At 32.1% G+C, this 15,604-nt stretch overlaps 2 protein-coding genes across 5 annotated transcripts in view; both read right to left on the reverse strand.

The window, feature by feature from the left end:
* Positions 1 to 35: 35 nt before the first annotated feature.
* On the reverse strand, positions 36 to 7,978 carry LOC111477083 (NAC domain-containing protein 21/22-like). 2 transcript variants are annotated; one of them, XM_023121049.1, is made up of 5 exons: positions 7,712 to 7,978; positions 7,512 to 7,615; positions 3,457 to 3,649; positions 1,420 to 1,697; positions 36 to 586 (listed from the first exon to the last, which is right to left on the reverse strand). In XM_023121049.1, exons 3-5 carry the CDS (start codon positions 3,629 to 3,631, stop codon positions 92 to 94), a joined length of 948 nt encoding a protein of 315 aa, XP_022976817.1. In that variant the 5' UTR covers positions 3,632 to 3,649; positions 7,512 to 7,615; positions 7,712 to 7,978; the 3' UTR covers positions 36 to 91. The 2 variants fall into 2 exon arrangements, with proteins under 2 accessions (XP_022976817.1, XP_022976818.1); XM_023121050.1 differs by lacking the exons at positions 7,512 to 7,615; positions 7,712 to 7,978 and having other exon boundaries at positions 3,457 to 3,903.
* A 303-nt stretch (positions 7,979 to 8,281) lies between these two features.
* Positions 8,282 to 15,604, reverse strand: part of LOC111477035 (methyltransferase-like protein 25) — a 10,087-nt gene continuing 2,764 nt past the window's right edge. The window contains exons 4-13 of one of the 3 annotated variants that reach the window (XM_023120980.1): positions 15,302 to 15,376; positions 14,682 to 14,762; positions 13,915 to 14,054; positions 13,062 to 13,307; positions 12,347 to 12,521; positions 11,738 to 11,821; positions 11,118 to 11,259; positions 10,664 to 10,869; positions 9,859 to 10,067; positions 8,282 to 8,713 (exon numbers count right to left, since the gene is read on the reverse strand). In XM_023120980.1, coding sequence (XP_022976748.1) covers positions 9,876 to 10,067; positions 10,664 to 10,869; positions 11,118 to 11,259; positions 11,738 to 11,821; positions 12,347 to 12,521; positions 13,062 to 13,307; positions 13,915 to 14,054; positions 14,682 to 14,762; positions 15,302 to 15,376 — 1,341 coding nt within the window. In that variant the 3' untranslated portion in view covers positions 8,282 to 8,713; positions 9,859 to 9,875. Of the gene's footprint in view, positions 8,714 to 9,858; positions 10,068 to 10,663; positions 10,870 to 11,117; positions 11,260 to 11,737; positions 11,822 to 12,346; positions 12,522 to 13,061; positions 13,308 to 13,914; positions 14,055 to 14,681; positions 14,763 to 15,301; positions 15,377 to 15,604 lie in introns of those variants that run through there. The other 2 variants (XM_023120981.1, XM_023120982.1) reach the window with 2 other exon arrangements.

The following is a 15,604-nucleotide window of genomic DNA, read 5'->3' on the forward strand; positions in this document are numbered from 1 at the left end:
AAAAAAAAAAAAAAAAAACCCTTTAAATTACAATCCTTAATAATCACCATTTTTCTTTACAATAAACTAATTTCTCCATTTTCCTTCTGGGTCATCTGTTCCATAAGCTTGAAATGTCATCACCAACCTCAGACAAGTAGCTGTCTGAGCTGCCTTCTCCCATGCTGGGTTGCCCTATGAAGGGGTTGCCATTTGTTTCCATCTTAGTAATGTTATTTAGAACAACTTTGAGCACTGATGAGTCACAGGAAAAAGGGTCAATATTTGAAGAATAAGTGCTTGAATTTGGCATTCCTCCATACATTGTGGTGAAGTTCTTGATGTTGTTGCCTGTGTTTGGCTCCATTTGTATGAGGTTTGAGAGAGATGGGATGGTTTGGTTTTGAGACAAAATGGAGAAGCAGGGCACTTGCTCAAACTCATTTAAATAGCTGCTTCGATTTTGGTGAAAACTGAGGTATGAGTCCATCAAAGCTGGGAGAGATGACGAGGCAGCGACGTTGCTGTAGGAGCTGCTGCTTCCTGTGCTCGGTCGGGCGGGCACTTCTTTCTGTTTACAGAACATTCTGCACAGAACCCAGTCCTCCTGTGGACACAAGAACAAGCCACAACGGTGAAAAATAGTGCAGACTTATCTATTTGATGATTCAATGCCTTCGTGAGGTTGCTATCATGCAATGGCTGATTAAAACGTAAACTAATCCTCTATCATGAACAGGAAAATATCGTTCCATCAGCTACTAACATTATTTAAAATTTTTGAAGTCATACCAAATAAGACAAAGTCGGCTTTGGTGAAGGAGGGGGGGTGGATTGTCACATTGGTTGGGGAAGAAAACGAAACATTTTTTCATAAGGGTGTGGAAATCTCTCCCTAGCAAACATATTTTAATAATCTTTAAGGAAAATCCAAATAAGACAATATATGCTAGTGGTGGGCTTGAGCCGTTACAAAATTCAAACCTAAATTAAAGAGATTCAACCCCTCACTAATTTTACCAATATTTCACAATCAAAACATGGCTAAATGGTTAGAAAAATTGGTATCATAAACATTTCAAATCAACAAAAAGAAACTTCAAGCTGCTATTGCTAAACCATCACTAGTGAGTTGATTAAGCATGGTAACATATTCATGAAAACATAATAATAAGTGAATTATCATCAATAAACAAGAAAATGATACAAAGAAAAAACTCAACAATCTCCCGTAGGCATTTTAACAAACACTTGAGGTAAGAGGATAGATAGAGTGTTTAATCAACACAAAACAGTCTAGCTAAACCGTCACTAATGAGTTGATTATGCAAGGTAACATATTCATCAAAACAATAACACAAAAAGCTCAACAAATTCACACAGACATTTTCACAAACACTTGCACGGTAAGATAGAGAAATAGAGAGAGAACGTTCATACCCTAGGAGGTGGATCTTTGAGAGGAGAAAGTGGACCCTCAAGGCGAAATTCATGCATAACCCACTCGGTTTTTCGGCCTTTAGGTGCCCTTCCTTTATAGAAAACAAGAGTTTTTCTCATCCCAACGAGTTGATTGGCCTTGTGAAAGACCGGCCTGTCTTTGCCAGTGGCCTTCCAGTACCCTGAGGCTGTGGCGCGGTTTGTTCGAAGCCCAGTCGCGTACTTACGGTCCCGCTGGCTGAAGAAGTACCACTCTTTTCCCCCCACACATGCCTCTCCTAAACAAAATTCACATATCAAATGAACAATTAAACAATTTGGTCTCTTCAAAAAAAAAAAAAAAAAAAAATACTATAAAAGTTTTGGTTAAATTGATATGTTATATTGTAATTATACTGAAATCATAGATCAAATTCGTGATTTAACTAAATAAATATTTGTACACACAATTTTCTTTTTCTATATTTCTATACCAAAATTTTTGAAAATAATGAATTACAATCATGATCTATAATTATAATCATGATCTATAAATTAATTATTTTCAATAGTATTGAATTCAATTTTTTTAAACTACTAAATTTGCTACCCACTACCTAAATCTATTGACCTAAACGATAATGCCATTTAGATTATTGAAATAATTATAAAAAAAAACACAATAGTCAAATAAGAGGGAAAAAAAAAGGAAAATAAAATTATATATATATATATATATATATAGGAATGGAAAGAATATTTGGGTGATGAGTCATCAAGGTCGAACCATATCTAATTGTATGTGTAGTTGAAGTGTCAATATCAATCACTATTTAATAAAAAAAAATATTAAGGTAAAAAATTAATTAAAAAAAGTTAAAAAGATTCCTGTACAGTAATTTTAAAAGGTAAAAAGGCACATAAAAGTGAAAGTGACAACCCTTGTTGGATTTGGTAAGGATACAAAATTAAATTAGTGGAAGAAATGAGATAATAATAATAATAATTAATTGAAGAAATATGGTTCAAAATTCTACATATTTGAGGACTGCTATTGGGTGGGAACAAAGAACAACTTGATGATATTTGGGGTTGGAATTTGTTGGCTTGTAGCTATCAGTCACTCTCACATCTATTTCCTTTTCTTTTTTTCATTATCATTTTCATTTTTTTAAAAAAATCCAAAAGTATCGGTTTCAGCTACATAAACTTATGAATTTGGAAAGTTTTGAATTATTCATCAAATTTGCTTATTACATTATATATCTATAACTGAAATAAAATATAATTAAACCGAGTAAATATAAATTTTTAGGTTCAGATAAATAAAATTAATCAATATTGACAACACAAACTAAGTTTTTTTTTCTTCAAGTTTTGATGAAAATATATGATTTTATTGTTTTATAAATTATCTTGGAATCTAGAAAAATAAAGAATGGTTATCTTAGGAAAAGACTTTGAGTAAGATGTTGATGTACTGACTATTTTTATTTGAAATTATATTTATTAATCTGGTAAAATGACCATTTTACCCCATTTGTAAAAGAAGAACAACACAACATCACTTGAAAAGAAAGGTCGAAATTGGAAAGAAATTTTTAAAAAAATGACAAGGGCAAAAAAAGAGCAACAAAATTATTACTTTTTTTTTCCTTTCCATATAGTAAAAACTATTGAAATATCTTATAAAATCTAGATTGAATTAAACCAATAGAAAGCCTTCAAAACATCTAGCTTATGAACCATCAAAGTAAATAATTTAACGACTCAAAATAATAATTTAAACCGATCATTTAGCTCTCAAACTATACAACTTTTATATATATATATATATATATATATATATATATATATATATATATATCAATACTAATTTCAAAAATCAAATATAACCTTTATATCAAATTACGCTAGACAAATTCAAGGCCCTTGAATCAAACTAAACCTTATTTATATTTTGTATGATCTTTTAAATTATGGATTATGGGTTTCAGAAAATCAACCAAGAAGAATAAGAAGAAGGCAAAAAAATTGAAAGAAAAAAGAAAGACTTACTTGGAATATCCCAAGGCTCACACTGGTTGAGGTCAACTTCAATCAAGAGAGAAGAAGAATCACAAACAGAGTTAATCTTCTTCATCAGATAATCACAGACCAATTCTTCATCTCTTGGATGGAACCTAAATCCAGGAGGAAGTTTGGCCTCCACCATGCTTATATGATTCTCCATTTTATTTCTTCTTCTCTTCTGCAAAACAAAGGAGAGAGAAGGAGAGAGAGAAGGGAAGGAGGTTGAAATATGAAGAAAGAGTATAAAGCTATATGATCAAGAGGTTAATTCTAATTATAAAACTATTTAGAGAAAGCTGTGGCTCTACCCCCATACATGTATATATATATATATATACACAAATATTTAATTTTGAGTATATGTTGCAGGGAAGATATTAATTTATTTCGTATGGAATACGGATATTCGTTTTTCTACAAAAATGGAGTTTGCGGGACCTACTTTGATGGGGCGGAAAATAAAAGAGGAAAGCTCCCGAGGCATACCTTAATGGGGGGAATATAGGAGAGGGAATAGAGATAAATCTTTTTCTATCAACTAAACGGAACGGAGATCCAAGAATATATTCTTCATTCCCATCTCCAACTTCATACTTACCATATTTTCCATCAAATAATACTTATTAAAAATTCTTCTAAACTAGCAATTTAAATAAAAGCAAGCATAATTTTTTATTTATTTATCAAGGTAAAGAAAATAGAAATAATAAACGGATAATAATTAATCTCAGGGAATCTAATATATATATATATATATATATATATACACACATATTTTTGTAAGCTGTATTTTACACAACTTTTTGGGCACACATTTTAATTGATTGATTGATTGATTAGTTAATTAATTAATTAAAAATATATGGGAGGGAGAATCTGGTTTGGTTTGATGAACTATGGAAGGGCCTATTTGGAAATCTGCATCTATCTATTTGGCATTTATTGCCATGTCAACATTATTAAATATTTGGATTATGTAAGAGTTGGCACCTGAATCTAACCATTTTTTTTGGTTCAACTTGTTCTGGCTGCTAACTCTTCATGCCTGCCATTCTAATACTTCTCTCTTCCCTATTTGGTAAAATTTTAATATGTTCCATCTAATCTAATCTAGGAAAAACTAAATTAAAAACTCATAATTATCCACTATTCTTTCAATTACTTTAATTTAAATTAATTGGTGGATATTGATGAATATAGGTTCAATTCATACAATGTGATAGAAAAAAATAATCCATTTTTTAAGCTAGTCAAAGAAAGTGAGAGTAATTATCCTAGACTTAGTTTGTCATAATTTAAAATTTTTTAAAATATTTATACATATGTGAATGTAAAGACCTAATTAGTCGACCAGAATAGATTTGAGATCGACTAAAAGAGTCTTAATTTGAGTCACCCTATTAAAGAGAGATCTCGCATCCATGTGGTATTTTCTTCAACATTTCTATGCTCAAGTCAATATTGAGAACAAAATGTCAAGTTAAGTACAGATTAGGTTGTGTGTCTTAAATGGAGATTTGGTCTTGCTCCCATATTTATATTATTTTCTCCCCTGACATAAATGTTAGGGTCTTATGAGGGTTACAGCAATAAGTTGTTTGTCACTTTAGCTCGGCCTAAAAGCCTAATATAGAATTAAACTTCATTGATCACATTCCACGGCTCAAACTTGCAAGCACCAGGAGGGCACCCCTTACTTAGGGGTGTGCTTAGCCCGACTGGGCTTGAGCTCATGGACTTTGCAATCATCAACTCGTAATAGGTAGTTTCCTAAATTCTCTCTCTTAAATTTTGAGGGTTAAAATATATTAAAAATTTTACATAGATTTTTTAATATATATGAAAAGTTTTCCTATAATTTTTTCTAGCCCTCCCTCATTGATACCTTAATGCTTGCTTAGGAAGAAAGATTTTTTCTAAAGGGAGTCCAAAGTTTATAGATTCCTCTCTCCTTTGTGGTTGGATAATACACAATACTTTTCATAGAATTAATATGGTATAAATTACATATAATCCAACCACAACATTCAAATTTTGGGTATTTTCTTCTTCTTTTTCCTCTTTTACAAAGGTAATAATGACAAAGGAGACTTCACACCTTGAGATCAAGAAACAAATAAACAAGAGCCAAAAACGCTACAAAAATAAACAGAAAGAGTAGCTCAACAAAACCAAAAGGAACACAACTCACACAAAGAGATCCAACCAACAATAGCCCCACAACCCCACTAAACAAAAAGAAGCTCACTAAGTTTGAAATGTCCACTTGAAACGATTTATGGAATTTGATTTTTAGTAAAGCGGGTGGTAAGAACATCCAATAGATTGATGTTCATTAGTATCCAAATTAATTTTAGAAAACTCCCAAACTAATTATAACTCTCCACCTAAATACCAATCCCAAAAAGCGAAAGAAAAACGTACAATTCAAAAAAGAAAAACTAATTATGAACTTCGAGTTAAATTGTGTATATAGAAAATGTTAGAAGGATGTTATAAGGCATTAATAACGTTTCTTATATGTCAAAGACTTGAATATCAACCATACACATCATCATGAACGTAGTTCAACTCATTAAAATAAATACTTTTAATCATGAGTTTAAAAAAAATCAAATTCTTCACCAAGCTTAAAAAACACAACAATTAACTATTTATTATAATGGTATAATTCAAAGTATACTAAAAGAATAGATTTAGAATATTTAAAGTTCAAGGTTTGGAAGGGGGCGTTAAATACTAAAGAAATCCTAAATCTTTTATGAATCATGCCATTACTCTTAGATAAGTTCTACTTTAATGTTGAATATGGATGACACGACTAAAGAGTTATGCTTATGTTGGCAGGATGGTCTTTTTGTTCAGCATGCCTAGCAAGTAAAAGATGGGCTTCATCACCTTGGGCTACTAAATCCATATACCAAAATAAGTTGGATTTCTTAATCCTAGACTAATTGATAAGCTAAATACTCACTTATTCAAAATCTAAACCCATAGTATTAAATTTAGCTAGAACGCCAATTCAAGTATAATTCAAGATAAGGGTATCAATTACCATTTTAGAACAAAAGAAAAAAAGAGGAAAAGATATTGGGCCCAAAGAGGCCGGTTTCAAAATAATATTAAAACAAACGTATAAGTATTTTGTAATTGGCCTTTGATAAAGTTTTATTCTTCGGGAGGTTGTTTTCTAAAGTTTGAGGGAAAAAGAAATGAGCTTTTCCGCCGCCAATTCCAAGTAGAAGCACGGGATGATAAAAGAAAAACGATATGTCAATTTTTCTTTAATAAAAAATAAATTACTGAAGTTTCTATATATACCAACTATTTTATAATTTAAAAAATCGCAAAAAATAAGTTTCTTTCCAATTCAAATATTATAGGTCAGACAAAAAAATTCAGGATTTTTTTTTTTTTTTTTGAGTGAATTATCAAGAAATAATAGTAATAGTGACTAAAATAAATTTTCAACCCACAAAAGCTAAAAAGTTAGAAATTTAAAAGTTTTGGAATAAAAATATAAAATAAATAAACAATGTATTAAAAATTTTAAAAACCAAAATACAATTTATACTTAATTTACAAACTCAAATAAATAAATAAATAAAACAACTAATTCAAACATAACTCAACTTTCAAAGGCTATATGTCAAAAAAAAAAAAAAAAAAAAAAAAAAAAAAAAAAANTAGTAACTCGTAAGTAATTAAATTCTAACTAGGCATTTACTTAAACCTATATGTTACAACTTCTTTAAAATGAAAAAACCAATCCTTATCTAAAAACTCGATCAACATCATAGCCCTTCCCAATCCAATGCTTAATAATTTTGATTACGACGGAGATATCATCCATCCCATCCATTATCCAAATGTATTCAAACCTTTGAATACATTGTTCCTTATAGATATGCTCAACTTTCCCAAAAGTTAAAAGATTCCAAACAAATAATGAACTATCACAACCTTTTGACAAGTTCATATGTAGTTCACTAACTATTTCAAAGTGTACCATATTTATGTTCTACTCAGAGATGACGTACCTTTTTACTGATAGCAACCTTTTCTTTGATGCATAAAAAGACGAAGAGCAGCAGTTTCTGAAATGTCCACCAACCACGTCTTTGATCGAAAGAACAAGAAGAATCTAGCGTTGCGCAGTGACAAATTAGCATTCAAAATAGAGATATGTATCCCCCCCACCCATGAGGAGCTGCCTTCTGTTTAACTAAAGAAGCCGTACCTGAATTGCAGTTCGATCGATTTGTATGGTGTCAACTTCATGCCGACGTTTGCGTTTCTGTGCTCCTTATCGTCATTCGTTCCTGTTTGGCATACTGACCACAAAAAATTCTTCAGGGCAATATTAATTACATTTTATCTTTTGGATGTCCATAAGAGTATGAACTAGCCTGTACATACCTTCAACTATTTTCATCGAACAATTTCCTTTATTATTGTGAGATCCCACATCGGTTGAGTAGGAGAATGAAACAAGCTTTATAAGGGTGTGAAATCTTTCCCTAGTAGACGCGTTTTAAAAACCTTGAGAGAAAGCCTGAAAGAAAAAATCCAAAAAAGACAATATTTGCTGGCAATGGGATTGAGCCGTTACAATTATCTTCCTTGTTTTGATTGATCATTAGGCCAACCTATGAAGATTAGGTCATACTAGTTACTAAAATAGAGGATTTTCAGGGTCCTGGACAAGACTATTAGGCCTAAAACAACTACTAAGATCCGAACGTATTCAATTGCATATTCCTTCCTGTCTTCAGAATTATCCAAAGCATCGAGTGAAATTACGATCTTACCACTGGGAAACTATTGACTTTCCTTTTAGAAAATATAAAAAGCCTTCTTTCTGATTGATCTTCTTATCCAATCTCTCATAGTCTTAATGAAACAAACCAAAAAAAGAAAGAAGATAAGTAAGAATGATATCCTAACCTTGACACCTAACCCCGCTCCATCCACGCCCCCCCCCCTCAAGAAAAAAATAAAGAGGCCATATGCCTTGCTAACAATGAATTTTAATAATACCATTGGGCAATATAAATTATGCCTGTGAGGCTGTAAATAGCCATTATAAGAGACAGATATCAGAAATGACAATATTGGAAAGTTAAAGGAATAATCTGAAATGAAATACAAACAGTGGGAAAAGGGAACCCATAAGTTCTGCAGAATTTGAATAATTCATCCTCAGCACTTGAATTTTGCATTAATCCAGAACCATTAAACCCTGTTACACCAATACAATGGATTATCACATTGTTTAGTATTAGTTCCTATACTTAAATTTCAATTAGTATCATCGTCATTAATCAGATTAATCCTTTATCAGGCAACTGAGAAGATATGAAGCATTGACTGAAGAAGGATAATGCAAAATATGACCCAGTAGCCAATTCATTATTCCAAAGAAAAAGAAATGGATAAGTTACACTTAACTGGACCAGACAATAGTTCCCAAATCTATAACTCAACCTTTGGACAGATGTGACTGGTTAATTTTATTGGTACTCTTCAACCCATATCCAACTAACTTTGTAAAAGCCTTTGACTACAATTTTTTTTAATAATAGAAATATGAAGATCTAAACATATAAGCACTATGACCAATTCAAAAATCAGACCTGCTTAAGCCCCACAGTTTAGATATGCGAATAAAAGATGTCAACTTGGCAAACAAAATCAAACAATTCTAAAGGAACTATATTGTAAATCAAGTTTTAAATATTCTAAAAATTAATTAAGAACTATATAAATACCAAAAGGTGTCCTATTTTATTTTTTCTTTCAATTTCGGTCACATCAAGACTTGTAGGGACACTTAAACCTAGAAAATTGATTCTAAATTTAAAAAGAAAAAAGTATATATATTTAACCCTATCGTCACTACATGCCCGATGCCCAACCCATTACTTATCTTACTATGATCAACTCTAAAATTTAATTCAATCTTAAAAATTCATTTGCAAGACCAAAGAAATTGTGGGGAGAAGTCGACGCTACTAATTATTACAAATATGTTTAATTTTTTTTTTCATGTTAAATTTATGAGTGCTATCTATTTTGAAGTATCAAATCCGTTAGCATATATACATATATTTCTAAAAAATGATCCCAATGTGTCCGTGTCTTACATTTCTAGAAATTAATGTATCATATACGTGCTTATTGGTGTATAAATCAAAGAACAAAACATTTCTACTCTTAAGTCCTAAATGATAATAGATTCGAATAATGTTAAGGTCAATAAATTTAGCGTCATATTTGATTCTCTGTCATCAATACAACTATAAAACTCTCTTGGATCAACGTTTTCTCACATTGAAAATTATTCAGTAACAAAATTTGAGAAAAAACCATATTCACTAGTATTACCTTTCTCCTAATGAATCTTATGTTGCACCAACTTTCCGAGCGATTATAGCCACATTCCTTGGTGATAAATCCGGATGAAAAATAGGTAGCAATATGGCGTCAAGGGATTCACCTTGCTCCTGGAGAAATAGTAATCTGTCAAGCAGAATACATGTTTCCAAAACTGGGCCCAGAGCAGCTCGAAGAGACCAGTAAGGCCCAATAAGTTCCTGCATACGATTTATTAGTTACATTTGGATATATATAAGAACCTATAATAGAACTAAAAATGTATTGCAATATAAACGATAAAGAACTTATCAGATAAACCAAGTAATTTGAGGAACTTGGTGATTTAACATAAACAAAGCATTTGAATGATGCAAGGATGCATCGGGATGCAAACCCATAATGACCATCACCAAAGCAACCACCTTCACATCATCTAACCGGTATTTGAGACCTTAGTGCAACATTCTCCAACTAAACTCATGTGCTTCAATAGATGAACGTAATCCCCCATAACACTAACATCATCTAATGGTACCTTGGGTTATAACTTTCTAATTGTATGATTTAACCCTTAAATACTAAGACAACTGTCCTATTCCTTGGAATAAATTAGATACCACACTCGATAAAGCATTCATAATTCTGAAGCAAATCAAATAATAAATTAACATCTAAGAAGAAAGAGATTCAAATTAACAACAATCATTAGTTTTGGAGCAACTAAATTGGTTCAGACTAGAGCTTATATATTATTGTAACTGGTATATGACTCAGTCCTATATAACAGGTATTGGAACTTAGTAAGTATACATACAGCAAAAGGCTCATTGTCCATCCAGATTCCATAATAATCCATATCCTGCAAAGATTGAAGTCCAAGGCGATTTAATCCAGATTGACAAAAATTTTCAAAAAGAAGATATTTGTCAACAGATTTGGCCTGTTCACATGGCGTACTCCCATAGTCAGAAATGGTGTGAGAAAAGGCATTGCTGTTGTCTGGCAACCCCCCAATAAGATCTGCAGCATATTTTGAGTGTAACAAAGTAGATGAAAATTGTTACTTGAATATTGGTTAAGGAAACAGTTAAAATTGCATTCGTATTATTCAATCTACTAGATAAACAAACGGATGCCTTGAAGCTATGCTGCACATCCCACTAACCCTCTCTTAAAATCCTCCATTTCAGCACAGGATACTAGGGTGTGTGATCGAATGCCATTGATTAACAGGAAGCTAGAATATTCTAGTCTTTACCATCTCATACCTGATTGTGATGCCTCAAGCTTATCTTCATGACACTGTGAGGATAATGCAGCCTCCCTTTTCTTTCGACGACGCAATGCCTTTCCTTGACGCCCAACAGATGGGAAAGTTGCTACAACTTCTGGATAATATTTATAGAGTACCTTAACAGAAGAAAAAAGAAAGAAAGAGACACTTAAAAAGGAAAAACATAAAGTTCATGCAAACAGATCTGCAGATTACATGCTATGTCAGAGATCTTTTGTGTAACTTACGGTTGGCCAAATTTAATTGTCAGATCTATTTAGCAACTTCAGTTGGATCTTTAATGTTATAAGACCCTACACTCTAACTAGAACATATAGGTCAGTTTCCAGTTCCATAAGCTCACAAGAGTTTTTACGACAAAAACAACAGTTATCTAATGAAGTAACTTGGCTTAAAGACCTCCAACAAATAGTATTTGATTGATTTGAATTTAGAATGAGAGAATCAATAAGGTTAGAAGACAGGGCCAAATTTCAAACTGATTCAATAGGATTTTTTTCAAAATATGCTTGAAGCTAAAAGCAAATTATAATTGAACTAAGTTAAAAATGATAAAGCATGACGAAATAATAAACAATTGGTCACAACTTTTACCATTTGGAAAGCAGCACGGAAAGCATGCAACTCAAAATTATGGACACCACCCTCATTTTCCAAATTCCTCCATCTTTCTGCACTCTGATGAGAGAAACAAGTTATAAATTTTAATCGAGCGTTGAAAATTATAGATCTATTGATTTCTAAGTGCGCTTATTTTTTACTTGCGATTAGATTTTATCTGTTTAAAGTATTTATTGTAATAAAGTATAAGCTAAACAACAACGAAAAGCCCTAGCTCTCCCTCCTCAGGCAACAACTGGCATCAAAGCCAAATGTAGTTACCTATATTTTACTTCACTTAAAGTCCATTTTAAAGAACTAGAACAATACAACAAGAATCTTAAAATCTGCTGGGGACAATGTGTTTCAATCATGAAACAACTGTACACCTTACATATAGTTTAATTCTAAAAATACTTTGGGCATAAAACTACTTTTATGTCTCCTTTCCAAGTAAATGTGAATCTATAACTCTATCTAATGTTAATTTTATCATGCAGGTAATTCAAGGAAAACTCAATCGATAACGCAACTTATCTCGAGAAGATAAACAAACAAATGAAATATTTTTTAGTGTGATGGTGGAGAAGGTCAAAAGCTGACCTGACATGCAAGGTCTCTGCCACTTTTTCCCAGAAACAAGCCTGAAGATTTGACACCAAAGCTCATTGGAAATCCATTTTGGACACCTTCATTGTCAGATCCATACTCCGAGAGTAGGTTGTAACAGCAACCAATATTAATGACTGCTTTTACTTCCTTGCACTCAACAAAGGTCCTGGTTAAATGGTAGAATACAGTACATTTGTTAAATCCTGCAATGAAAGGAGAGAGATAATAACACCAGTATGATAGAAACTACTGCCCATCCCCTTTGCCCTTTTTTCTTCTAAAAGTGCTGTATCTTCGATGAGATTTGACGTATAGGTGGACAAACCAAATTCATGACACATCATCTTTTGTGATATTTTCATACATTAATGGAAACCAAAGTTCATGACCAGTTTGCTTCTCACAGCCACCGCATAAACTTTTTAGTTCGTCCAAATTTATAAAAGAAGATTCATGTTTTCCCTTTAGCTAATCCCTTTGTATCCTCTTTCATTCTTCAGAATGATAGTTTCGTTTTCTTTTTTTCTTTTTTTCTTTTTTTTTTTTTAATAAAAAAAAAAGAACATTAAAACGTACAAGAAAAATGAAAACTCATAAGGCTCCAAAAATCACCAAAATTTTCACTTATATCTACTTTGCATTTTCAAGAAATGTATATTTGACGCATCTTAATAAAAAGAGTAATTCATTATCATGTAATTCTGACCTGAGCATTATCATTGAAAGATCGCCACAAGCATGAAGTCCAGCAAGAACCAATGAAGGCTCTTTGCCTGAACTGCACAAACCCTTTAACTCCTGCCGACTGGTTTTCTCTAGATCATCGCCAGTCACACTTGTCTTATCAGCATGATCGTCTTGTAGTGACATGTTAGCAAGGGATTTTAATGCATCAACGGATAACACATGAAATGTCATTGCCTTCGGCAGTCTCAAACTGTTGGTTTCCAATCTGTAAAGAGTTCAAATACTATTTTAGTCTAGTAAGAAACTAAGAACATTTAAGCAGGGCAAGAGAGAAAAAAAGGTTTGCATTTAGTCCTCTAAGATACAATGACTGAAACCACATACAAAATCAGTGACTGGCTTCTTCAAGATGGAAATATGCGAGAACCATTTCTCAATCCAAGATGGTTTGAGTTTCATCAAAATTGAATAGTGATTTCTATGTTGTTGTGAGAGGACTAGAAAGTTTAATAATGTGGATCTCTGAGATTTGTAGATACATAATAGAGAGGAAACACTTTTCTATCTCTTATATCAGTCTTCAGAAGGGAACATTTTATAAAAGAATAAATACAATGGGTATGAGCTTAGTTTGGCCTCATAAATTTCCGTGTGGGTGGTAGATGCTCTCGCTGATCTCATTATCACTCCCTTAAAACCAGAAGTTCTTAAGACAACCAATAGAAGATGGGACCAAGTTCAAGAAAACACAAATAAGAGAAATAGTTTCGGAGAGATTTAAAAAAATAGGAGAAATGAAAGTAAAATATTTTAATTCTATCTGCCCGCATCAACACAAAATGTTTGCCTAAAAATATTTTCTGTACCCTTACCCAGATTTACGAATCTGTGCTGAGTAATACTTCTTAATCCGTTCTGAACGTGCACTTGTCACATTTCCATGATGAGAACAAGCATCAATTGCAAGAACTGAATGCTTGTAATGGAAGGAAAGCACTTGCGCTAAATAACCCTACCAAGAAAAGATCATAAGTATGAAAGCACTTGCAATAGTAGAACGTTATGTAGAGCATACGAATACATAGAAATTTTTGTTGTAAGAAGAATTTATATCGATCATAAACCCTTTTAGGAAGATACCGAAACATTAATGGAAGAAAAAACAGATCGACAGAGAAAGTAGATTACAGAGGAAGAAATCATTCAAAAAATATGAGTGAGATTCAATTAAAATGTAGAAAAGGAGTTATCAGAAAATGCTAAAATTAGAAGCCTAGAAAGAATTGAATTTTTTTGCTGCTGTGGAAGAAGTATGTACAGAAATATCCTAGACTCAGTTACCTCTCAGACATTGATCATAAAGGCAAGGAAGTGAAGTTCATTTCTTCAAGTACTACAACATAAAATCAACTAAGTTGATTTCAGAAAGGAATTTACATATTTAATCGAGGAAGTACTTTTTCCCATACATTTTAGGAGAAAATGAAAAGAACCTAATGGAACCTAATGGAACCTAATAGATCCAAAATAATGGAAGACGTTTAAGCCCATCCCTGTGGAATAACTTTTTTCTTAGTACAGGCTAATATAAAGAAGCTGGATGCAGAATCTAACATACAGTAATGAAAGTAAGAGTTACCTGCCCAGCACCAACATCAACAATTGCATGACTTTTCAGGTCACTTGCAATCAAACTAATAATGGCGGAAAGGACTTCAACCTGTTGAAGCATTAAAAAATTTCTTAATGAACCATATAGAAAATGTTTTGTTTATAACATATCACAACACAATTTGTAGATTGAATCAACGCGTTTGACAAGCCATGAAACCCACAGATTGTATCATACAAAATGGACCAAGCATAAATCATGTCCGGATGCAAAGTTAAAGATGAAATACATCATATTCAATTTAAATGGTCATAGTTTTACACCAAATTGAAAACTAATGCTAGGAAATTCGACTCCCACGTAGGAAAACAAGATCATAAGAATTAGAACCTCAATTTAAAAATCATGGTCAAGCTTTGAAAAGAAAGAAAGTTACACATAAAAATGAGAATATTTGGACTTTATTTCATAAATAAGAGTAATTTGTTACTGATTTAGATTTTAACTTATTTAGTCTGATAGATATGTTTCTCTCTGATTTTAAATTTAAATGATTTGTTTAACACGCACTCAAGGATATCTCTCTCTTAGTAAATTGATAAAGGCATAAAGTATTCCATTCGGAAATGTATGACCCGATAGCCTACTTCATGTTTTTTCTTCTGATTCATGCCTTGAGAAAGAACAGTGTTAAGTGAAGCGATGCACCAACCAGGTAGAACCTGCAATAATATACACAACTGTGGTACTAAGAAATGGATAAAATCAACCTGGAACATTCTGTTTGACACGCATAAGTGGGATAATTTTAGTGACAGTTCTTTATTATTAAAAAAAAAAACAGAGAAGTGTGATTCAAGAGTTCTCGCTCTCCCATCTCCCAGTACGATGTCCAAAGGAATAATTCCTTCTTATATAAAATTACAAAAAAAAAAAAAAAAAAAAAAAAA

Source organism: Cucurbita maxima, unplaced genomic scaffold, assembly GCF_002738345.1.
Source record: "Cucurbita maxima cultivar Rimu unplaced genomic scaffold, Cmax_1.0 Cma_Scf00003, whole genome shotgun sequence".
In the NCBI taxonomy this organism is placed as follows: Eukaryota; Viridiplantae; Streptophyta; class Magnoliopsida; order Cucurbitales; family Cucurbitaceae; genus Cucurbita; species Cucurbita maxima.

Excerpts from the sequence above, each read along its gene's own strand:
- LOC111477083 (XM_023121049.1), bottom strand. The coding sequence starts at position 3,631 with ATGGAGAATCATATAAGCATGGTGGAGGCCAAACTTCCTCCTGGATTT. Across the intron at positions 1,698-3,456 it reads TGAGCCTTGGGATATTCCAA|GAGAGGCATGTGTGGGGGGA; the intron begins GTAAGTCTTTCT and ends AATTTTGTTTAG. Across the intron at positions 587-1,419 it reads TCAAAGATCCACCTCCTAGG|GAGGACTGGGTTCTGTGCAG; the intron begins GTATGAACGTTC and ends TTGTGTCCACAG.